The sequence below is a fragment of the Salpingoeca rosetta genome (genome assembly GCF_000188695.1).
Source record: "Salpingoeca rosetta unplaced genomic scaffold supercont1.18, whole genome shotgun sequence".
Classification (NCBI taxonomy): Eukaryota; class Choanoflagellata; order Craspedida; family Salpingoecidae; genus Salpingoeca; species Salpingoeca rosetta.
In genome coordinates this window covers 607,391-630,119 of record NW_004754916.1, presented here as the reverse complement: position 1 = coordinate 630,119, position 22,729 = coordinate 607,391, and the positions used below count along the sequence as shown (strand labels likewise).

The 22,729-nt window shown below is 55.6% G+C and overlaps 6 protein-coding genes across 6 annotated transcripts in view; 2 read left to right on the top strand and 4 right to left on the bottom strand.

Annotated features, from left to right (window-relative positions):
* Positions 1 to 964: 964 nt before the first annotated feature.
* PTSG_06559 (poly(A)-binding protein) lies at positions 965 to 8,023 on the bottom strand (the record flags this gene model as incomplete). The annotated part of the gene is made up of 7 exons (XM_004991885.1): positions 3,996 to 8,023; positions 3,624 to 3,716; positions 3,377 to 3,479; positions 2,830 to 3,149; positions 2,319 to 2,538; positions 1,660 to 2,006; positions 965 to 1,088 (listed from the first exon to the last, which is right to left on the bottom strand). Exons 1-7 carry the CDS (start codon positions 7,853 to 7,855, stop codon positions 965 to 967), a joined length of 5,067 nt encoding a protein of 1,688 aa, XP_004991942.1. The 5' UTR covers positions 7,856 to 8,023.
* Positions 8,024 to 8,203: 180 nt separating this feature from the next.
* Positions 8,204 to 13,621, bottom strand: PTSG_06558 (uncharacterized protein; the record flags this gene model as incomplete). Its single annotated transcript, XM_004991884.1, has 19 exons — positions 8,204 to 8,504; positions 8,743 to 8,798; positions 8,939 to 8,972; positions 9,159 to 9,245; positions 9,483 to 9,583; positions 9,729 to 9,810; positions 9,961 to 10,026; positions 10,166 to 10,237; positions 10,419 to 10,489; positions 10,618 to 10,751; positions 11,079 to 11,176; positions 11,298 to 11,386; positions 11,593 to 11,641; positions 11,810 to 11,916; positions 12,119 to 12,209; positions 12,348 to 12,508; positions 12,716 to 12,799; positions 12,964 to 13,010; positions 13,143 to 13,621. 19 exons carry the CDS (start codon positions 13,619 to 13,621, stop codon positions 8,286 to 8,288), a joined length of 2,127 nt encoding a protein of 708 aa, XP_004991941.1. The 3' UTR covers positions 8,204 to 8,285.
* Positions 13,622 to 14,202: 581 nt separating this feature from the next.
* On the top strand, positions 14,203 to 15,597 carry PTSG_06557 (uncharacterized protein; the record flags this gene model as incomplete). Its single annotated transcript, XM_004991883.1, has 2 exons — positions 14,203 to 14,315; positions 14,544 to 15,597. The coding sequence occupies 2 exons, from the start codon at positions 14,203 to 14,205 to the stop codon at positions 15,595 to 15,597; spliced, it is 1,167 nt and encodes a 388-aa protein (XP_004991940.1).
* PTSG_06556 (uncharacterized protein) lies at positions 15,315 to 17,551 on the bottom strand. Its single transcript, XM_004991882.1, has 8 exons — positions 17,439 to 17,551; positions 17,208 to 17,266; positions 16,966 to 17,091; positions 16,716 to 16,851; positions 16,480 to 16,550; positions 16,277 to 16,328; positions 15,974 to 16,135; positions 15,315 to 15,588 (listed from the first exon to the last, which is right to left on the bottom strand). The coding sequence occupies exons 1-8, from the start codon at positions 17,465 to 17,467 to the stop codon at positions 15,573 to 15,575; spliced, it is 651 nt and encodes a 216-aa protein (XP_004991939.1). The 5' UTR covers positions 17,468 to 17,551; the 3' UTR covers positions 15,315 to 15,572.
* On the top strand, positions 17,543 to 21,160 carry PTSG_06555 (uncharacterized protein). The gene is made up of 7 exons (XM_004991881.1): positions 17,543 to 17,758; positions 18,103 to 18,882; positions 19,051 to 19,123; positions 19,406 to 19,479; positions 19,666 to 19,797; positions 20,023 to 20,129; positions 20,413 to 21,160. Exons 2-7 carry the CDS (start codon positions 18,560 to 18,562, stop codon positions 20,556 to 20,558), a joined length of 855 nt encoding a protein of 284 aa, XP_004991938.1. The 5' UTR covers positions 17,543 to 17,758; positions 18,103 to 18,559; the 3' UTR covers positions 20,559 to 21,160.
* Positions 20,983 to 22,729, bottom strand: part of PTSG_06554 (Ufm1-specific protease 2) — a 5,611-nt gene continuing 3,864 nt past the window's right edge. The window contains exons 14-18 of the mRNA XM_004991880.1: positions 22,451 to 22,549; positions 22,127 to 22,190; positions 21,764 to 21,878; positions 21,522 to 21,576; positions 20,983 to 21,300 (exon numbers count right to left, since the gene is read on the bottom strand). Of these exons, the coding sequence (XP_004991937.1) occupies positions 21,208 to 21,300; positions 21,522 to 21,576; positions 21,764 to 21,878; positions 22,127 to 22,190; positions 22,451 to 22,549 (426 nt within the window). The 3' untranslated portion in view covers positions 20,983 to 21,207. The remainder of the gene's footprint in view (positions 21,301 to 21,521; positions 21,577 to 21,763; positions 21,879 to 22,126; positions 22,191 to 22,450; positions 22,550 to 22,729) is intronic.

Here is a 22,729-nt window from a genome sequence, read left to right as displayed (position 1 = left end):
AAACAGCAATGCCGCAAAGAGTTGGAGAAGCGGAGTGTGTCATGTGTGGCCACATTCCCGCATCACACTTCTTTGCACCAATGCCACGCCCATCGCATCGTGCCATGTTAATTTTCTCAGTGCTCGAAAATGAACAAAAGTCCCCATATGAACCCGGCTGGCACGGGGGCGTATTGTCCCGCAACAAATTCGCAACGCGGGTGCGATTCGGCCTCTTTGTTCGGAAGCTCCTTCGGCGCATCGAACGCTCACAAACTAAACCTTCGGCGCGTGGGCACCGGGTCTGGCTTGCCGTTTAGGACCTTTGTCTCTTTGTTGAACAAAGGGGCGATAGGACATGTGGGACGGGCCCAAGCACGCCACCACGTGGTCGTCGAGGGACGTTTGTGTTTGTGTTTGCGTCGTGTTTGAAGGTGTTCTCCTCAAAGCAGAACAAAGACACGACATAGCTGTTGCGCAGCAAGGCAAGGGTTCGCCATGAGAGCAGTGGCGACGGAATCAATTCTTTGTTTGGGTTGATTGAGGATGCTACACACTCTCTACACTCTCACACACATGGATTTGACACGTCTTGGGACAGTCACACCACGCCACACACGGATTAGGAAGGACCAACGCAAGAACGCAAAAGATCGAAGAGATGAAGGGGTGGCTGAAACAAAACAACACTGCAACAAATCAAGGACAAGGGCACACCTACACACACACACCTACACACACACACCTACACACACACACACACACACACACGCACGCACACAAACGCACGCACACACACACACACACCACACACACACACACACACACACACACACACACACACACGCGCGCGCGCGCACGCACACAAACGCACGCACACACACACACACACGCGCCAGACTTCATCGATAGATGAATGGTCTCATGTGACATGGCTGCACAAAGGAGACTAGCGAACACTGTGCGTGAGTTGTGGTGGTTCAATTCAGGGCTCGTCCGAGTGGATGTCGATCCTCACGTGTTTTCTCAGGTCTGCCTCCTTGGGCTGCACCTCCCTGATATCTGTCGCAAAGTTCTCGCGAATGGCATCAAGCACCTGCATCTCGTTCCTGTTGTTGTTGTTGTTTAAGTTGTTGTTGTTGTTGTTTAAGTTGTTGTTGTTTAAGTTGTTGTTTAAGTTGTTGTTGTTGTTGTTTAAGTTGTTTAAGTTGTTGTTGTTGTTTAAGTTGTTGTTGTTGTTGTTGTTGTTGTTGTTGTTTAAGTTGTTGTTGTTGTTGTTGTTGTTGTTGTTGTTGTCGTTGTGGTTGTTGTTGTTCTGTTTAAGTTGTTTAAGCTGTTTAAGTCGTTGTAGTGGTGGTCGTCGTAGTAGTGGTGGTCGTTGTGGTTGTTGTTGTTGTTGTTGTTGTTGTTGAGGAGGAGGAGGAGGAGGAGGAGGAGGAGGAGGACATGGGGTAAGTGGGTATGAGCACGCGAAGGTGACAGCAGACAAAACAAAACAGCAGGGCTTTGGAAACAACAACAACCATGATAACAGAAGCGCAGAGGTGGATGGAGAGAAGACAGGTGCCTCGACCACCAACACAAGCACACACACACACACACACACACACACTCACAGACACACACACACACACACGCAGACACACACAGACACACACACACAGACACACACGCACATACCTGGTCTGGACGAAGGTGATTGCCGCGCCACCACCACGGAAGCAGCCGAGGCGGCCAATGCGATGGGCGTACGTCTTGTAGCCGGGACCAGCATAGTCACCGCCGTCGCCAAAGCGGATGGGCACATCAAAGTTGATGACGACGGAAATCTGGGGGATGTCAATGCCACGGGACAGCATATCTGTTGCGACGAGGAGGTTGTCGAGGCCGCTGAGGAAACGGTCCAGCTGTGCAAGCTGCTCGCTCTTGGTGAGGTTGCTGCTGATGGTGCACACGCGGTGACCCTCTTCCCGCATGATGCGCGTCACCTCCTCCACAGCTCGCTTCGTGTTGCAAAACACAATCGTCTGAGGTTGTATGGTGATCATGGCGGTGGTCATGAGTGGGAGCAACAACACAACGCAGCAGTCCACACAAGGGAATGTGACAAGGCATGCAACATGACACAGCATTCGAACCTAACAAAGCAAGGACAAAAAAAAACAAGAAACACAGGAAACGAACTGCCGAACAAAAGAACCAACCAAACGAACAAAGGGACAAACCAACGGACAAACAAAGCAGGCTATCACGCGCACGTGCACACAGACATACACACACAGACATACACACATACACACAGACACACACGTACACACAAGACCGCAGTGGGAACAAACCTGCTTGACGTCGAGGGACTCGTAGATGGCGAGGAGGGCGTCAATCTTGCGGTCGAAGCTCGGGGTGCTGATGTACAGCTGGTTGATGTCCTTCACCGTCACCTCCTCCCGCGGGATGGTGATGATGTTCGCGTTGGGCGCAACCTCGTGCGCGATGCCCATCACCTGGTCGGGGAAGGTGGCAGACAGCATAATCACCTGCACGTTGGGGGGCAGCATCCTGCAACAGCAAAAGCAGTGGAACGGAAGAGTGAGGGGTGGGGGAGGGGGATTGATGGTGAGCAGAGCAAGATCGAAGGTGTGCGCGCTGCAGAAACACCGACGGGAACGCAAGCCAATATCAACTTTACACACAGCACAGAGGGAGAGAGACAGACGGACAGACAGACAGACAGACAGACAAACACACGTTTACACACGCAAGCACGCACGCACACGCACACGCGCGCACACACAGGCACACGTTTACACACGCACGCACGCACGCACACACACACACACACAATCGTACTTCTTGAGGGTCTTGAGGAGCTTGAAGTTTTCAGCGCTCCCCAGCATGGCATCGGCCTCGTCCACAACGAGGATGCGCACGTTCTTGGCGCTCACGTTGCGGTTGGTGCGCATGGAGCTGACCAGCTTCTTGATGGTGCAGCACAGCACCTGCTGCTTGGCAAGCCCGCGCTCGTCAGCAACGTTGCCGACTTGCTGCGTGGCGTCGGCATCGCGTGAGCTGAACAGCAGGCCAACCTCGACACCCGTGAACTGGGCAAGCGCCTCAATCACCTGCGATGTCTGGAAGCACAATTGCAACATTGATGACACGTACAGGGCCTGCATGCAAGGTTGAGCATGATGCGCGGATGTATGTGAGTGCATACGTGTATGGTGGAAAATGATGCATGAATATGTGCGTGAGGGGGAAAGGCATGCTATGGGTAAGCAAGGAAGGAAGCAAGTGAAGGAAGAAAGGAAGCAAGCAAGGAAGCAAGCAAGCAAGCAAGCAAGCAAGCAAGGAAGGAAGGAAGCGTGTTGGCATTCAGCGGCTCCGCGCATCGCACCTGGGTGAATTTTTTGGTGGGGTCCACACGCGTGAGCACGTTCATGGTGAACGCGGCAGTCTTGCCGGTACCGGGCTGAGACTGGAACACAAGGTTCTCTGGCCTGTAGCATTTGAATGGCCACGGGCAAGCACGGTGAGTGGCGCTTGACACAACAAGCACATGCACGAGCAATACGACGTGGTGGGGGACGGAGCGAGATCACAGGGCACGGCGTAGCGTTCGCACAGGGAGAGGCGCAACGTACGGGTTCTTCAGGAGAAGGGGAAGGGCGGTGGACTGGATCTTGGAGGGCTTCTTGTACTGCATGGCACGGGCCGCCTTGAGCACGTTGGGGTTGCTGCGATGGTGGCAATGTATGAGAAGAGATGATTAACACAAACGCGTCAGCAAAGCACGAGAGCAAACGAACGAGGCACACGCACACACATGAATACATGCACGCAGACACACACATACACACTCACACACATGAATACATGCACGCAGACACACACACACACACGCAGACACAAGCAGACACACGCACGCACACGAACACAAACGCACACTAATACATACACGCACACTAACACGAACACAGCCACACATGCATCCAGTACATCCAGGGTTTACTCACATGGGAAGGGTGTTTGGTTGCTTGCCCACGTCCTCAAACTCCATGGCAGCAAAGAGCGGGGAGGTGGAGTCAGCTTGTTGCACACGAACATCGGCGTGGGTGTCCACAAACTTCTTCGTCAGGGACTGGAAGGCAGACTGCAACTCCGTCTTGGACTTGAAGGGTTCCACATGGCTGGCTTGAATCTCCAACTTGTTGGTGCCCATTGCGACGGCGGCTGTTGGCGGATCTTGCGCTGACACCCTGGCGGTGTTATCATCATCATCATCATCATCATCGTCATCATCATCATCATCCCTTGAATCACCCACTATGACCGCAGCAGCAGTCAAGGCTGAAGGCTTGTCGGACAGAATATTACGGGCAAGCGCAACTTGCTCACGAAGGATGACATCGTTCTCAAGTAGGCTCACAAGGTGGTGAGGCTTGGAAGCGAGCAGCATGGCTGTAATTTTCGGTGCTCGCTCCTTGCTGATAGCTGCAACACGGATGGAGAGTTTGTTCACGAGGATGTTACGTTGCTGCTCATCCAAATGAGCCAGATATGCTGACCCGCCCTCCTTCTGCTGCTGTTTGGCGGGAGCCCCGGTGTTGCCGGCGAGGATGTTCTGCGCAAGCACGACCTGCTCGCGAAGGGCCGCGTCGCTGGCCAGCAGGTTCATCAGGTGGCCGGCGTCGTACGCAAGCAGCATGCCCGTGATCTTGGGCGCGCGCTCCTTGTCAATGCCTGCGACGCGGTGGTACAGCATGTCGCCGAGGTACCCGCGGCGCTGCTCCTCGTCCATGTGCGCAAGCTGCGACGTCACGTCCTGTGGCAGCTGCACCTGCTGCTGGGCTTGCTGCTGTGCGGGCTGCTGCTGCTGGTTGCGCTGCTGCTGTTTGGCGGGAGCCCCGGTGTTGCCGGCGAGAATGTTCCGCGCAAGCACGACCTGCTCGCGAAGGGCCGCGTCGCTGACCAGCAGGTTCATTAGGTGGCCGGCGTCGTACGCAAGCAGCATGCCCGTGATCTTGGGCGCGCGCTCCTTGTCAATGCTTGCGACGCGGTGGCACAGCATGTCGCCGAGGTACCGGCGGCGCTGCTCCTCGTCCATGTGCGCAAGCTGCGACGTCACGTCCTGTGGCAGCTGCACCTGCTGCTGGGCTTGCTGCTGTGCGGGCTGCTGCTGCTGGTTGCGCTGCTGCTGTTTGGCGGGAGCCCCGGTGTTGCCGGCGAGAATGTTCCGCGCAAGCACGACCTGCTCGCGAAGGGCCGCGTCGCTGACCAGCAGGTTCATTAGGTGGCCGGCGTCGTACGCAAGCAGCATGCCCGTGATCTTGGGCGCGCGCTCCTTGTTAATGCTTGCGACGCGGTGGTACAGCATGTCGCCGAGGTACCGGCGGCGCTGCTCCTCGTCCATGTGCGCAAGCTGCGACGTCACGTCCTGTGGCAGCTGCATCTGCTGCTGGGCCTGCTGGCCCTGGGGCGCCTCTTGTTGCATCTGCTGCATCTGCTGCTGTGGCGGCATCTGCTGCTGCCCGGCAAACCGCTGGCGGAACTGCTGTGGGTTGCGCGCCATCTGCTGCTGCGCCTGGGGCGGCATGGTCCTGTTCTGCTGCTGCATGTAGCGGGTTGGCCCGCCAACGGGTCCGCCGCGGTTGCCGGCCTGCGCGGGAAAGTTCATGGCGCGCGGCATCTGCGGGTTGACCATCATCATCTGCGGGTTGTAGTAGCCGGGGCCAAACGCGCCCATGGGCATGCGGGGGCACTGCGGGTACATGTACACGCCCTGCTGTGGGTGCTGTGGCTGCTGCTTGCAGCGCTCCTGGCGTGTGAGGTGGAAGGCAACGTAGATGGGGCGGTCCTGCAGTGTCTGGCGGTTCTTCTTGGCAATGGCAGACTCGGCCTCCTCGCGCGTGGCAAAGATGACAAAGCCAAAGCAGCGCGAGACGCCCTCCATATCGCGCATCACCTTGACGTCGATGACGTGGCCGCACTCCTCAAAGAACTTGCGCAGGTCCTCCTCCGTCACGTTCTCGTTGAAGTTCTTGACAAAGAGGTTGCCACCGCGCTGGCGGAGCTCGCGACGACGCTCCTGCAGCCTGCGGCGAAGGCGACGGATGCGCTCCTGCTTCGTCTGGGCGCGCTGCACGTACAGCTTGGCCTTGGAGATGTGGTCGGTTGCAGCCTCCATCTTCTCAGGAAGGCCCGTCATGGCCTTGTCGACCGTCTCCTCGCCGTGCTCCTTGAAGAGGATAAAGCCAGAGAGCTTGCCGTCGGCGACCTGCAGGTGGTGGCGCTCGACCTCGCTGCCGGCGCACTCCTCAACCGTCTTGACAAAGTCCTCGACCTTCTTGCCCTCCTCAAAGGCCATGCCGTCGACGTAGAAGATGTCGCGCTGGTGCATCTCGCCCTCCTCGACGCACTTCTGGGCGGCCTCGGTGTCGGCAAAGTTGACAAAGCCGTAGGGGCGCTCCGTGTCCTTGAGCTTGTAGGTGCGCAGGGCCTTGGAGGTGATGTCACCGTAGGGCTCAAAGAGCTTGCCCAGCTCCTCCTCGTCGGCGTCGCGGCGCAGGGACTTGACGTAGACGTTGGTGAAGTTCTTGGTGCGCTCCTCCTGCTCCTGCTCGCGCTGCTTGCGGGGCTTGAAGGGGGCGACGCGCAGCTTGCGGTCGCCGCCGGCGTCCTTGCCGTTGGCCTCGGCAATGGCGCGCTCGGCGACCTTGGGGTCCTCAAAGTGCACAAAGCCAAAGCCGCGGCAGCGGCCGCTGTGGTCCAGGACGGCCTTGCAGGAGAGGATCTTGCCAAACTGCTCAAAGGTGTCGCGCAGGTGGACGCTGGTGGTGTCCGCGGGCAGGCCGGTAACGACAATGTTGCGGGGGTCAGAGCGGCGCTTCTTGGGGTCGCGCTCGACCTTCATGATGCGGATGTGGCGGCCGTGCAAGTCGTGGAAGTTGAGCTGGCCCATGGCGGCCTCGGCGTCCTCGGCCTTGTTGAAGTTGACGTAGCCATAGCCGAGGGAGCCGTGCGTGATCTGGTCGCGGCACACGCGCACGGACATGACGCTGCCAATGGAGGAGAAGAGGTTGAACAGCTCCGTCTCGTTCACCTGGGGCGAGAGGTCGCCGACGTACAGGGACGTGCCAGGGTTGACTTGCGGACGGTTGGGCACCTTGGCGTTGCCGGAGAGGACCTCCTGAGCGAGGACGACCTGCTCGTGCAAGATGGCATCATTGTCAAGCAGGCTCGTGACGAGTTCGGGCTCGGATTCAAGCAGCATAGCTGTGATCTTGTGGGCGCGCTCCTTGTCAATGGCTGCAACGCGGTGGTACAGTGTGTTGACGAGATCACCATGCTGGGTATCATCCAGTTGGGCAAGCTGTGTCGGCATGTCACCTGGGTGCGCTGGCTTGCTATCAGCATCGTTCAAGTTGACAACAATAGCACCAACTAGCTTGGCGATGATGGCGTCCACGAGCTCAGCTGGTGGCTGAGTACGCTCGGCACCTTGCGGCTGCCATGGATGGTGAGCGATGATGGGCGGAAGCAAGAAACGTGTCTTGGCGTGCTCGAACCGGTCACACATCTTCACCACAAATAGCGGCTTGTTCTCATCCATGATGAGCTCGAGTTCTCCGCGCGAGCTGAACTTGCTGCCTGTCTTCTCACCGTACTTGCGCGTGCCCATGATCACCACCATCTCGCACTCGGCAATCGCTTCAATCACGGCCTCGGGGACACCCGTGTCACCAAGACCACCTTCCTGTTCATTCGTCCGCAAAAGTGTAGACACGCCTCTGCGCTGCAGTGCAGCCTTCAGTGCCATGCTCTCGTCCAGGGCCTCGCCAGACCGACGCGAGATGAACACGCAGTACCGTGGCATGATGGGTGCTGGCCTTGCTTGGGTTGCCGTTTGCTTGCTTTGCTGTCCTCAAGAATGCTGGTTCAGTGTGCATGTGCGAGGAGCGCGTGAAGGTGAGTGCGGACAGGACAGACGTCCTGTGTTTGTGTGTCTGTGTGTGTGTGTGTGGGTTTGTGTTTGCGATACCAAAAGCAAACCAAAACACGCACTTGTTTAATTTGTGCAATTCCTCGAAACCACAAGGGTGGGCTTCCTCTTCCTGCAACCCCTTTGAAAACGATGTATTTAGGTATTTGGTCCTCTAGTCCTCTGCACGCACACACACACACACACACACACACACACGCACACGCACGCACACCCTATCACACACACACACACACACACACACACGCACACAGTCCCTCTCACACAGCACACACAAGCCAGCACCTCAGCGCTCAGGCGCCAGTCAGTGCAAGTCCCCGTCGTCCACGAGGTTTGCGCAGAAACGGAACATGCGGTCAGCAAAAGATCCGAGTCGCTCCACATCGTTTGCTCCTTGGAACGCGTTCAGCCCGCAGTGCAAAGCATCACTCGTCGTCATGCCAACAATGCTCATGCCGCCAGACGAGCTCATCAGCGATTCCTCCTGCAGCCAAATGGCCACGACTGCGTCCTCAAGCACAGCCTGTTGAAGGAATCAGCGAGACAAGTGAGACCTCTGCTGTTTGTGCTGTTGTGATGGAAGGACTGCTGTTACTAAGAAGCAAAGAGACACAGCGCACCACGCCTCACAATGGTTGGGCTCGCACAAACACGCGCACCTCACTCGTGCACCTCACTCGTGCACACACACACACACACACACACACACACACACACACACACACACACACACACACACACACACACACACACACACGCACCTCCGTGCGAAGGCAGAGCGCAGCGTGGTACTTGGCAAGTGACAACATCGTGCTCACTGCGACATGCAAGCGAGCGAGCGAGCGAGCAAACGATTGTCGGATGTGAGGGCATTGCAGCAAAACATCACACAAATTGTCACGCTCTCCCCATCCCCTCCAAATAGCAACCATTTTGGAGCGCCTCATCCTGCCTTACAGATGGATTGTGGAATCCGGTGTCCACGACGTGTCTGCAGCAGTCCGCAAGCCAGAAGCAGCAAACACGTGCGTTCGCCAAAACACAAAGCGCAGCGAGGGAGGGTGAGTGGTATTTTGGCTTCAGAGGATGTTGTGTGCCAACGCCCACGCATACACGGTGACAGATGCCCTTCAACATACACTCCTTATCATTTCAGCTAACCCTAAGCAACTCGCACCCTTCGCGATGCAATGAAGAATCGTCGAATCAGGCTTGCTGCTTCTTCGGACACACGCACATCAAGGCCTCGTGCGCTGGCAAGCAGCTGTTATTGTTGTGAAGGTTCGTCACAGGTGAGATGCTGAGACAGGTGCAGACCCTAAAAACGTGTACTTAAACAAAACACACAACGCCACACGACCGTGGGATGTCCTCGGATGCACGTTCTCTCTCGGATGCGGACTGCTCCACACAGCCTCACTCGACCCGATGCAACCAGCCTCACTCGCCCAAATGCACTCACTGCACACACTACTTTTCACTGCAACCATTACTTGCGTACCTGCCGCATCTCGTCAAGTGTCACCTCTGGCTGTGGAGTGTCGTCGTTGTGCTTGTCGCCCGTCGACTTCAAGTGAGGCCGAAGGACAAATTCTGCCAACCCTATTGCAACAGCGCCCGCAATTCACCAAAGAAATCATCACGCAACGCGTGAGCTGTGCATTGGCTGTGCATGAAAATGAGCATGGGCTGCAAGAGCTGCGACAGGTCCAAGTGTGTGGTCAAATTTCGCACAACACACCCTCACCTGAATCGGTGCTTCGATCCTTCGGCTCTCCAATGCGGAACACGAGTGGAAATACGGCGGCAACTTCGTCCAGGCGCGTCGGCTGTGACACAAGAAGTTTCAACGTGAATTTGTGAAGCAACCCACATGTTGCTGTGGACATTGTGCAAGTGTTACAGAACGTGTGGCGCGTGGACACTGTGTGGTTAACGTAGCCCTTGCCCATGGGGCCATAATTTCCCACCAACCACACCTGTACGCTTGTCGTTGCAAGACCCCAGACTGTTGTCGCAACGGGGAGAACCGTGCCGGCCAGTTCCTATTATTGTGAGCGACCCAGGTGAACTGTAGCAGACATGCACCTGAAGAACCCTGGACATAGAACACCTGACAATGCCTTGGCCCAAGAGAATGCAACACACCAACACCTCCCTTCCATCGATCTGTTCCCTCCTTACGGGTTCACTGCCGAGCGCATCGTCGGAAATTGTCCGCTGGCCATGCATGATGATGTCCTTCAGGTCGCTTCTCTGCGAGGAAGATGGCGTGTTGTGAGCAGGAGCACGCAGAGTGCATTCTCGTGCATTCCACATTGACACACAGTTGCGCACACACACAGTTGCACACACACACACACACACACACACACACACACACACACACACACACACACACACACACACACACACACACACACACACACCTACATACCTGCTTTGGGGGAAGCTGGGCTGGTTCCAAAACAACGGTGACGCCAACCTGTGATGCCAAGAGTGGACCGGCTACAGCGAGATGAATTCTGGTGTTAGCAGCAACACGTGGGTCCTGTGGTATCCCTCCACCTTCCACCCCTGACACGTTGCCCAACACCAAAGCTCAAGCACAGAGCTTCCCACTCCGTAGTCCTGACCGTGAAGGAAAGACTTGGTATTGGGCGCCTTGCTACTTGTGCGCGGCACTGTCATGTTTTTTGCAGTGAGCACGTATGGCTGCGCTGTGGAGAATGAGGTCGTCGCCAGGTCCTTGCTCATGTGCTGCACTAATCTGCAGCCGAGCAATTTGGGAGGGCGATGGACAAACCGCGAACGCAGGACGTTCGGGCAATGAGGTCAAGCGAGAAACAGGGAAGCGGGCTTCTGTGCACTTGCGTCTTGCAATGGCATACACATCCACCTACACATGCGTGCACATGCATGGATGTACACACGCGCGCGTACACGTCGATACTCACACATGCGTACGCCCACACACACAAACACACACACACACACACACACACACACACACACACACACACACAAACACACTCACTCACGCACACAATCACACACTCACCCACACACACACACACGACGGCAATTGGTCACTCACTTCCAAATGCGGCTGCAGTTTGCGATACAGAGGACATGAACGCGACAAGATGAATCCGTGTCCATGTTTGAAGCAACGAGAGACAGCAACAGTGCCACCTGTGCCATGCAAACACGTGAGCCAGCAGCAATACACCACATCGATTCGTAAGCAATAGCGTATGACGTGCAGAATTACCGTGCACGATCACAAGATGGCAACCTTCGAGTTGCGGCTCACCTTGAGAGAGAGGGCACTGTGTGCTGGGAGCAGGGACAGTCCAACGCTGTGTGCCAGTGTCATCGTCCACGGCGTGGAGAGCATGCACTCTGCGAATGCAATGGCAAAACAGAGAGCAAGGTTGTCAAGCAAACTTGCGTGTGTGCATGTGAAAACATGTATCTCGATGCGTTGCATGTGGCAACTTTCTCACTCTCTCACTCTGTCACTCTCTCACTCTGTCACTCTCTCACTCTCTCACTCTGTCACTCACTCTCACTCTCTCAAAGCCAACGAATGCATGCACTCGCCTTACGTTGGAGATGGGCAAGGTCCCACGAAGGCAGCGGCTTTGACGATGGTGGCTACGCCAACAAGCCAACAGATCACATGAAAATGTAACATGCCGTGTGAACGAACAACCCAGAGACATGCTACAGCATTACTGGCACCCTTTCGAATTCGAGAAGCACACGCCATAGCAGCCCTTTCGCTCAGCAGCGTCCAGCGCAGTGTGATGCTTCAACACGCACATTCAAGTCGGCGAGGTGGTAGACATGCTTGATGGCTGGCTGGAACTTGTCACGAAGGCAAAGCACCGTCAAAGTGTCCCCGAGTGTCACTGCTCCGACAGATGTGCCTGAATGAAGACCGATGCAACGAGTTGTTGTGGAAGGTCGTTGGTGAGCGAGACAGCATCGCTCACGCACACGACAAGCAACAAACGCGCGCGATTGCGCATTTCACACACGCACACAAGTGTACACACATGCACTCACGCATACATGTACATCCTCACTCTCATACACACACACACAGCCAGCAAAGCATCCACCAATCACCTGCAAGGAGTAGACAATGTTGTGCAGTAGACTGCTGTGGATCCACGACACGCAGGAGTTGTGCTCCTTGAAAGACGTGCTTCGTGGAATCCTGGCAACCAAAGGAAGAGCGCATGCAGTTCACCATGCTACAATGATACATCTCATGCTGTGCCCAAGCTGCGCGTCTCCTTGCCCTTTAAGTTCCCACACACAAACAAAATAGGCACACCGTCCTTTTGCGTCTCACCTCCTGCAAGCGGCTGCGACATGTGTTGCAGAATCGGCTCGGAAACACGTCAATGTGCGGAAGGCGATACTGTACTTGGCACTTGCAGGAGAACGCTGTTCCCTGCAAGCAGCTCTCCGGCCTTGCCAACCCCGCTACGGTCACCGTCACCTCCGTCAACCCTGAATGACCAAATCAAGGATGACAGATATTTGTGTGTGAGTGTGAGTGTGTATGTGTGTGTGTGCGTGTGTGCAAGCCTTGCATGCTGTACAAACGTCGTAGACATTATCACTCGTTCTGATATCCTCCCTGCTCTTTCCCTCTGCTCCTCTTTCTGTACCACGTTCTCTCGTCAACTCCCCCCCCTCACTTGCTCATGTACTTACGTGCAGCGGTTCCCCTGTGCAGGCTTGTACATTCGTCCACCAGAGGCATGTTGACGGGGATCGCCTTCACAAAGACATTGCGTGCTAGCATGCCAAATCATGAATGCGAAAGTGAGATGGCCTGGACACCGCTTGGCAAGCACCCAATCAAGATCAGACACGCAAGCAAGGAGATCAGACACGCAAGCAAGGACAGCATTCGGTTGTAGTTCGCGAACCGCCGTGTATCACGCGCAGCCTCAACATACCTGGTTCTCGTCCAAACTGCACTTTGAGCACACGTCGCAGCGCCAGCCTGCCTCGCATCATGTCACAGGTTCACAAGTGGCTAGTTGGATCAGCGCGGTAAAGCATCATCGCTGCCACAACAAACCGCAAAGCAGCTAGCAACATTGTGTACACCAGCAACACACACGCTAGCCCTCACGTCAGATGCCGGTTGAAGTCTTCAATGTTGTTGAGGAGAAGCTCGCCCAGCTGTGGACAACTGTCAATGAGCAGGCCCACGTCGATGGGCTCCTCGATGACGTTGAAAGGAGGAGCTGGTGCTGTTTGTGCAACCGATGGCAGCTGTGTTGCTTGTGCAATGAGCAGCTGATCTCGGCCGTACAACATGAGTGCGCGCCAGAGTCGGCGCTGCATGAGGCGGTCGTACACCCGCCGACTCTGTGTTGTCCATGCAGCATCCAGCGCCTCGCCATCGTCCACAGCCATCTCCTCCTCACCATCGTCGTCATCATCCACTTCATCGTGATCATCGTCAACGTGCTGCTGCTGAGCTTGCGCCGGTAGACCGCCGTTGTCTCTGTAAGGTGTGTAGCTGTTTCCTGACCCAATAGCGAGGGCATGGGGTACGGGATACACCAGCCTCCGCCTTGTGTCTGCAACCTTGTTTTCACTCGCCATAGTCGTGCGTGTGTGAGTGAATGTGTGTGAGTGTGTGTGTGTGTGTGTGTGTGTGTGTGTGTGAGTGTGTGTGCATGTGTGTGCGTGTGTGTGCTTGCGTGCGAGTTGAGGTGTTTTGTAAATGAAGCAGGTCAGGGACAAAAGAACTGCGTATTGTCTGAATCTTTGCAACGCTGTGTCTTGTTTTGGCGGGAAAAAATGCTGTACAAATTGCACACATTTGTTGACTTTCAGTTTATCCAACACGAGTGCAGCTGTAAAGACAACACGCACATACACAGATGCACACACACACACGTACACACAAGTGTGGACAAACAACGTTCACATGACCCCGCCAGTATGGCCCTGTACAAACTGTTCTCCCTTCTCAGCCTTTGAGGATGTTGGTTGACAAGCTACCTTTCCCGCCAAACTACACGATAAGTGCTGCAGCCACTGACTGAGGGGCCAGCTCCTCAGTTATCGCATTTCCATATTGAACACACACACACGCACACACACATTCACATGTCAGGTCACTCACAACTCACGCCCCTTTCCGAGCACAAGTAACCCACAAGTAACCCGCCAACAGCAGGATGGCTTTGCCTGGGTACAGGTCGCCGCCCATGAAGCGGGTGCACTTCAACGACAACGTTCAAATCAACGTCATCAGCCCACGTGGACTGGGCCACTCTACAACCGACTTTCGGTGTGTGTGTGTGTGCGTGTGTGCGTGTGTGCGTGTGTGCGTCCAATTCTGACGTTCTGTTTGTGTTTGTCATTGATGACACCATCCACCTTCGAGCGCCTTGTCTGCGCTCTTCCTCATTGGTGTTTTCTCTGTTCTCACCCAGACAATGCCGCTCCGTTGCCTGTTGCCTGTTGCCTGTTGCCTGCCATCACCCCCATCACCCCCTGTGCACACGTCAATTTGCAGCAAGTCGTTACGCGCGAGCAAAGGTGCTGTGCAGCCTGCTGGGGTGAAGCGCAGAGAGGGGTCATCGTCGACCGCACCACGCCGCGCGCTGGCCGATGTCAGCAACGTCCGCCAGCCATCCGCAAGGCCCTTTGCGTTTCAGCGTGTCAAGATCAAGCAGCGCAAGCAAGGAAACAGCAGAGGGCCCGTGCCGCGTGTTCAGACCGGCACTCAAGCCAGCAAACCACATCCCAGACAGTTCACCATGGCCAGCAGTCGCATGCTTGTTTATTCCAAGGACAAAGGCAACGCTGACACTACTGTCGCCACCAAGGCGCCAAAGGCATCGGCATCAGAGCCATCATCAGCTTCAGGCAGCAAGCCAGGAATGCCCTGGAGCAAGGGCTCAAGGTGGGGTGAGCGGGTGGTGCAGCGAGTCAGGCGCAGGCAATCACAGCAGGTGCAAGGGGAGCAGCCACTGCCACTCGACGACAGCAACAAGGAGAATGAATCGCCGGCGGCAGCAGCACAACACGGCAGCAGCACAGCAGCACCAGCACCAACAGAAGCACGGGAGGCGAGGAGGCGGTCCAAGCGGCCATGGAATTCCAAGAGCAGCCACACATCGAAGAGCAGCCCACCCACACGCGTCAACAACCGATCACAGAAGGAGGAGGATAAAGAGGAGAAAGAGGAGAAAGAGGACAAGGAGGAGAAGGAGAAGGAACAGGAGGAGGAGAAAGAGGACAAGGAGGAGGAGGAGAAGGAGGAGGAGGAGGACAAGGAGGAGAAGGAGAAGGAACAGGAGGAGGAGAAGGAGGAGAAGAGGGATCAACGACAGCAAGGCGGCGAGAGCTCACGGCGCAGTGCACCGACAAGCACAACTGAGGACGACTCCGCGGACGTGGATGTGCTGGTGTTGGCCCCGGCGGACTCTGTGATTGATCGGCACACACGTGCAGCCAGGGCGGCAGCCAAGGCTGGCGTATCATCCACGGCTCGCGGGCAGAGGAGGAAGGGAGGGCGACACGGGCGGCGGATCCGGCCGCATCAAGTCTGCTGTTTGCTGGATTGACGTGGCACATGGGAGATTGTGTGCGGGTTGTTGTGGCGTGGGTTGGGGTGAGTCGTGCAATCGCCTTGCGAGCTGCGAGTGCGTTGCGTGTGTGTTGCGTTTCGAACAGTAAAGCCACAACACATGACTGCAAGTGCATGCAAGCTCAGAGCGAGGGGGCGAAAGGGTAGTCGGAAGAAAGAACTGCACACACACACACACACTTACACACAGACAAGTACAACACACACACACACACACGTGCACACACATACACACATACACATACGTGCACACACGCGCGCGCACACACACACACACACACACACACACACACACACACACACACACACACACACACACACACACACACACAGAAAACTCCGACAACGCTCACCTGGCCTTGAAGAGGTAGGCGGGTGTCTTGCCGTGAAGCATTTTCCAGAGTTTTGTGCCGTTTGCGCCCAGCATCTCACGTAACTCATCCTTGCTTGCCTGCTGCAGGCTTTGCAAGGACGGGAAGCTGTGCATCAGCTGCATCGATCGCTTCTCGCCAACCCTGCAATGGGAGGTGATGGGAGGTGATGGCGGTGGTGGTGTCACGCGTGAGCCAGCAAGACCAAACAGCTGCAGTCACGTGCGTGCAATAGGAGCGACAGGTTTGGTACACGCGCAAATGCAATGGGCACACGGTGCACACCCTGGCAGGAGGCGAATGGCGGTGAGGAGGTTGAGGTTGAGGTCCTGGCGAGCTGGCCACAACAGCAGCGCCATGGACAACAGGTGACAACAGATGAGCAGCGACAACAGATGAGTGGTGAACTTCAAAGGACAGAAGATGGCGTGCGAGAAAAGAGATACAACCAGACGGACAAGCAAGCGTGCACGCATGCACGCACGCACAAGATTTGATGGGCGGCCTGACAGCGCACTTGACCGCTCCTATCAAGTACAGCGCCAAGTCCTCAGGCGTTCTGTCGAAAGCACGTGTGTACATGCGTGTGCGTGCGTGCGTGTGGATGATGCAGTTGGTGAGGAGTGAGCAACGACTCTGTCGTGAGGATACACACAAATGTGCAAGCACACACACACACACAGAATGCGCATACATACACGTACACACGCGCAAAGGCACTCACGCCACGAAGATGACGGGGAGGCGGAAGCGGCAGGTGATGTTGTTGCGGACGTGCTGCAAGTTTGGCTGTGTCGAGGGAGCTGCCACCGCATACACGGTTGGATTCGGGTATGTGAGTGCAGCCTGCACTCGCTTCGCTGTTTGTGTGTGTGTGTGTATGTGTATGGAGAGGTGAGAACACGTGGAAGTGGCAACACACACACACAGACACGCAGACAGACAGACGGACAGACGGACAGACACGGACACACCGATGTCCTTCCACTGAGGGTTGATGATGTCCTTGTCCCACAAGTAGACGACGCAAGCGCCAGGGCCAGTGACAAAGTCCACATCCAAGTCCATGTCGTGTGCCACTCGATGCACACCAGGCTGCACTGTTGTGACGTGCATCAAGGGTGAACTTTGTTCTACAACCATCCTCGCCGGTGTCACGCGCCTGCTTCCTCGACACACACACACACACACACACACACACACACACGACACTTACGTTTTTCCAAGGCAGCAGTGACGCTGGTGCCCTTGTAGCGCTTGTGCACCAGCACTTGCCTGGCATGGATGTAAAGAGAAGTGAGGGACAGGGTCACAGGCCACGTGTGACGGTGTTGTGACGGTGTGTTGTGCGACGTGAGCATCACCCACCATCCTCATCTCCAAACATCCTCACCACACCACTGCGCCGCACTTTGCACAAACAAGCCAAAACAACCAACCAACCAACCCTTCAAACGGAAAGCGGACGCGGAACATCTTGTCTACAACAGGATAAACTGCAGCCAAACATGGTTAAATGCACATGGAATCCCCATGCACAAAAAAAAACCACACACAACGCGCAAGCAACCAAACATCACGCTCATCACGACATCGCTGCCTTGCATCGCGCGTCATCGTGCATCAGCTCAGAAGCCACCGTTGGTTGTCCTTCCTCGTTCCCTCCAGATTCGTGTGTCACGGAGGTCTGGCCAGCGCAGCCAAGCGACAGCCACAGTCCATTCTTCTTCTTTCCCACGGCTCGCCCCGATCCATCATCCCCAAGAGGTGTGTGTATGTTGTATGTGTTTGTGTTTGTGTGTGTTTGTGTTTGTGTTTGTGTGTTTGTGTTTGTTTGCAAAACACCAACAAGCCAACCAGGCAGAGCTAGCGATCACCTGCCTCTTCTTTCGCTTGCTTTGCTTCGCTTGCTTTGCTTCGCTTGCTTTGCTGCACTTGCTTTGCTGCGCTTGCATTGGTTTCAGCGCTCGTGGCTGCCATCACCAACAAAATTTGCATTGCTGACAGCCGCATTACAATCTTGCATTGCTACATTACTCTGCCAGTTCTCACACGATACTGCTTTTGTGCCTTGCTTCATTTCATGCCTCTCCTGGCCTTGACCAATACAGGCACCGTGTTTCACACGTGTGCATCAAGCACACACACACACACAAACAAAGCACAAACAAAGCACCCAAAACGGGCACACAGGCACAAGCACACGCCTGTGACATTCATTACACATTACACATGACACTACTTCCCACTCCAGCGCACACCGTTACCCAGAACAGCGAACCGCACGCGGATCACCGTTGAAGTTGCTGCTGGCCTTGCTCAAGCTTGAGCAGTCCGTTTCTCTCGTGCCCCGCTCACCGACAAGCAGCCAAACAAGGCAACCACCCCAAACAAGCAAGCACCAGCCAAGCCATTTGAGATACGACAAGCAGCAAGCAGGCAACGCGCTGTGTTCATTTCTTTCACTGCGTGATCCCTTGTGCTATCTTCGTCATCCCAGCGTTTGCCTCCCTTCTTGTCCAAGCTCGTGCCCAGTGCCCTCTCCCCCCCCCCTGTGGCTCGCCACCGATGTTGCGACCGTCGCACTGCCCACGGAAGACGGCGTCCGTCGCGGCCCAGCGCGAAGTGAGCCGGAGTGCCAGCTCTCTCAGCAGCGTCGGCAGCGGCATGTCTGAGAGCGGGTCGTCGCGCCCGTCCACCTCCTCCAGCCAGAGCCATCTTGACGATGGTCGCGCCTCCCCGTGCCGCGCGCTGTCGTGGGTGCGGGAGGCCAAGCAGCTGCCGCCGCAAACGCGCGCGTATGTATTGGAGCTTGCCGAGGCATTTCGCAGGAGCAACCTCATTGGCACCCGCACCTACCACCTCCGCACCTATCACAACGTCTTTGTCGGGTGAGTCACTTTCGCTGCATGCGTGCGTGTGTATGTGTATGTGTATGTGTATGTGTATGTGTATGTGTATGTGCATGTGTGTGTGTGTGTGTGCTGAGTGTAGGGGCAATCATCTCACAGCCGCCACCGCCATCACCATTGGCCAACACCACCACCGCTCTCCACCAGGCGCGAGTTCGTTGACTGGCTCCTGACGCAGGACGGCATTGGCGATCGCACAGCAGCAATCTCAAACGCAGAGGTGCGGTGTGCGTTGTTGTGTGCAGTGCGTATTGGGCGTATTTGTGTTGTGTTGTGTTGTGTTGTGTTGTATGAAATGAGTGGAGTGTGCGTGGCTGTTGCGCACGGTTTGTGCTGTGTGTGCTTTCTTGCTGTTGGAGCTGCTGCTCTTCGAAGCGGTGACGATGCTTCTGCGTGCTCACGCACACACACACACACACAAACAAACAAATACACGCACGCACACACACACACACACACAAACACACGCCAAACCTGCTGTTGCTTCTTGGCATGTTCGCAGCTGCTGGTGACGCTCGGGCTCGCGCACCACGTGTGTGACGACCACCCCTTCAAGGACGACTTTCTCTTCTACAGGTGCACACACGCGAAGCTCATGCGCGCGCGTGTGTGTGTTTGCGTCGCATGTGATATGAATGCGTGTGTATGGTACAAGTGTTGCGACACTGCTTACGCTGCGCCAGCCTCAGAGAGTCACGTGCACCCACCACTCACATCACTCCGTCAACCGCATCAACCCCAATCATCTTCTCATGTCCACAGGTTCTACGCGGACGAGGCCGTGAACTGCCCATCGGTGTACACGCTCGTGCCGGCGGCGCTCCACTTTGGGCCCCTCACCCTCCAGTCGTCCATGTTCAACACGCGCACATACTTTGCCCTCCTCGCCCCACGGTGTGTGTGTGTGTGTGTGTGTGTGTGTGTGTGTGTGTGTGTGTGTGTGTGTGTGTGTGTGTGTGTGTGCTTGCGTCTGACCATGGCAAAGCATTCGTTGGTTTGCGTGTCTGCTCATTTGTTCAACACTACCAAACTCATATCCTCCCCCATGCGCGCATCATCATCATCATCATCGTCATAATCATCATAATCATCATCATCATCATCACCGCCACCTGTCAGTGCTGAGGTGCTGTATCTGTTCAAGAACGACATTGGCAGCAGCCCCGTGCTCGAACTTGAACTCGATCCACGCGCGCCAAAGCCCGCGTCCGCCCCACTGCCAAACGGTACGGCAGGCCATGCGTGCGCACTTTTGTATATGCCATGCGCGTTCATTGTGCGTGTGTTTGTGCGTGTGTGCGTGCATTCGTTGATTGCGTGTGTGTGTGTGTGTGGATGGCTGGCGTCACTTGTTAGCGACACGTGTTGGCTTGCCCATCGCACACACACGTTCGGCCGCTCGCTGTGCTGTCGCCTACATGTGTTCGTCGTGTCACCTTCCCTAACCCTTCCCTCCTCCGTTGTCACACTCTCACCACCGCACTTGCTGCTACCACGTATACACTGCAGGCTTCCGCGTTGTCGGCTCGCAGCAAAAGAACGGAAAACACACGCGCGTCACCCACACGTTCACGTGCGCATCAGAGGAGCAACTGAAGCCCTGGGTGGACATTCTGATGCAACACGATGTGCTTGCACGCAGGCACTCGGCGTGACGTGCACGGTGCATGCGTGCTAGTTGACGCCGCGTCATCACGCAACAGCTAATTGTAACAGCGGAAGTCTTTATCACCACCACCGCCACCCGTTTGTTTCATCAACCTCTTCAATCGGCACGTACCGTGTGTACCAACCTCTCCTTCACTCGTGCGTACCACGTGCACTCTTCTATCTCTCACACCATCTCTAGTTCTTAACGACCCTGCCTGCTGATTATTCCCCCCTTCTTTTAGATAGCTAGCTAGATCCTCCCTTAACGCGTTTGTGGCTTGCGTGTGTGATGGTGGTGTGCCGAGTGTCTGTGAACCCAACATGTATTCGCACCTCACCACTGTGCGCGCGTGCCACCGTTTTGTTACTCTTCACACGCGTTGCATTTCATTTCTTTTGCCCCCCCCCCTGTTACCAACTGCCCTTATGCCTTTTTCTCCACTCGTTTCTTTTCATCTTCACGTTGTTCTTTGCTTGTGCGTATGTTACCCGCCAACGTGTCGTGTGTGCATTCATCGCAACGGCAGCAGTGCATCGAACGCACAAGTGCCTGAGCTCATGAACGACTGACCAAACGCTTGGGTGAATGAAACAACGAACGAACGGACTAAACGAACAGAGCACCGTGAGCGGTGGGGCGTGAGATGTGCTTGTTCAGACGAGGGCGGGTCGACCTGGGAGGAGCAGATTGTACGTTGCGCGCTTGTTCCAGAACGACGAGTCTTTCCACGCGCACCACCCTTGCTTCTGTTGTCGTGCGTGTGTGTGTGTGTGTGTGTGTGTGTGTGTGTGTGTGTGTGTGTGTGTGTGTGTGTGTGTGTGTGTGTGTGTGTGTGTGTGTGTGTGTGTGTGTGTGTGTGTGTGTGTGTGTGTGTGTGTGTGTGTGTGTGTGTGTGTGTGTGAGTCAGCGATGTAAATGCAAAATGCGGCAACTCCGCTGCTGTGCAACAGTGGCATCTTGGACGCACGTGAATCACGCCGAGGTCGTCCTTGCCGGTGTAATGGGGATCAAGCACGAGCCACCTGCCGTTGAGAAAGTATACAAACGGGGTGTGATAACGCGAAGACGGCACAGAAAACGCAAAGGTGGGTTTAGTGATTGCTGACGATAACGACGTCATCATCCCCATACAACATCATCTTCGATCCACCACGACATGACCACATGTCACGTCATCACCACACCACCACCCCCTCCGGCACCACACACCTGACTCTGCCAAGCTGTTCCTGCCAGTCGATGCCAATGATGGTGTGGGCGAGGTTTGATCCTCCAATCATCACCGGCGAGCCCGTCCGCTCAAAGTGCAGCGCAAGCTCGCGCGCTGCGACGTATGAGAGGCGATGAAGGGGTGCGGGAGAAGAAGGGGTTGGATGTGGAAGAGAGGGAGAGAGTGAGTGAGTGTGTGTGAGAGTGGGTGAGTGAGTGTGTGAGTTGTGTGTGTGTGTGTGTGTGTGTGTGTGTGTGAGTGTGTGTGTGAGTGGGTGAGTGAGTGTGAGTGTAAGTGTGTGTCTGTGAGTGAGTGAGTGAGTGAGTGAGTGAAACTGCTTGCAAGCATCAACGTGTGCGCACCTTTCGTCGGCAGATCTTCGCCCGTGACGTTGAAGATAAATCGGGACTCCGCCTCGAAATCCGCCTGCAGTCAATGATGATGATGATGATGATGATGATGATGATGATGATGATGATGATGATGATGATGATGATAATGATGATGATAATGATGATGATGATGATGATGATGATGATGATGATGATGATGATGATGGTTGTGGTGGCTGATCAGAACGCTCAAAAGGAGCAAGGCCAAGCGACAGTGACCAACGGTGCAAGAACAGACAGCAGCGTGCACCACAACAACAGAAGGACAACACGAGCGCACACGGCTGCCCGCACCTCAAACCACTTGTTGACAAACAGGAAGATTTCCTGCGATCCAATCCACGTGCGGGAACCGACAAACGAGGCTGGTTTATCGCCAACAGCAACCAGCGTCTGGTGTCGTCGTCGTGGTGAGTAATGGTGATGTGGTGGTGGTGGTGGTCAAGGGGATGAAAGAGGTGAGCACGACAGATCATGAGAAAAGCAGCACATGCAAAGGAGTGTCACAACATGCTCGTTCACACACACACACACACACACACACACACACACACACACACACACACACACACA

Excerpts from the sequence above, each read along its gene's own strand:
- PTSG_06555 (XM_004991881.1), top strand. The coding sequence starts at position 18,560 with ATGTTGCGACCGTCGCACTGCCCACGGAAGACGGCGTCCGTCGCGGCC. Across the intron at positions 19,480-19,665 it reads GACGACTTTCTCTTCTACAG|GTTCTACGCGGACGAGGCCG; the intron begins GTGCACACACGC and ends TCATGTCCACAG. Across the intron at positions 20,130-20,412 it reads GTCCGCCCCACTGCCAAACG|GCTTCCGCGTTGTCGGCTCG; the intron begins GTACGGCAGGCC and ends TATACACTGCAG.
- PTSG_06556 (XM_004991882.1), bottom strand. The coding sequence starts at position 17,467 with ATGTTCCGCGTCCGCTTTCCGTTTGAAGG. Across the intron at positions 17,092-17,207 it reads CACTGCTGCCTTGGAAAAAC|TGCAGCCTGGTGTGCATCGA; the intron begins GTAAGTGTCGTG and ends ACGTCACAACAG. Across the intron at positions 16,136-16,276 it reads GCCATTCGCCTCCTGCCAGG|GGTTGGCGAGAAGCGATCGA; the intron begins GTGTGCACCGTG and ends CTCCCATTGCAG.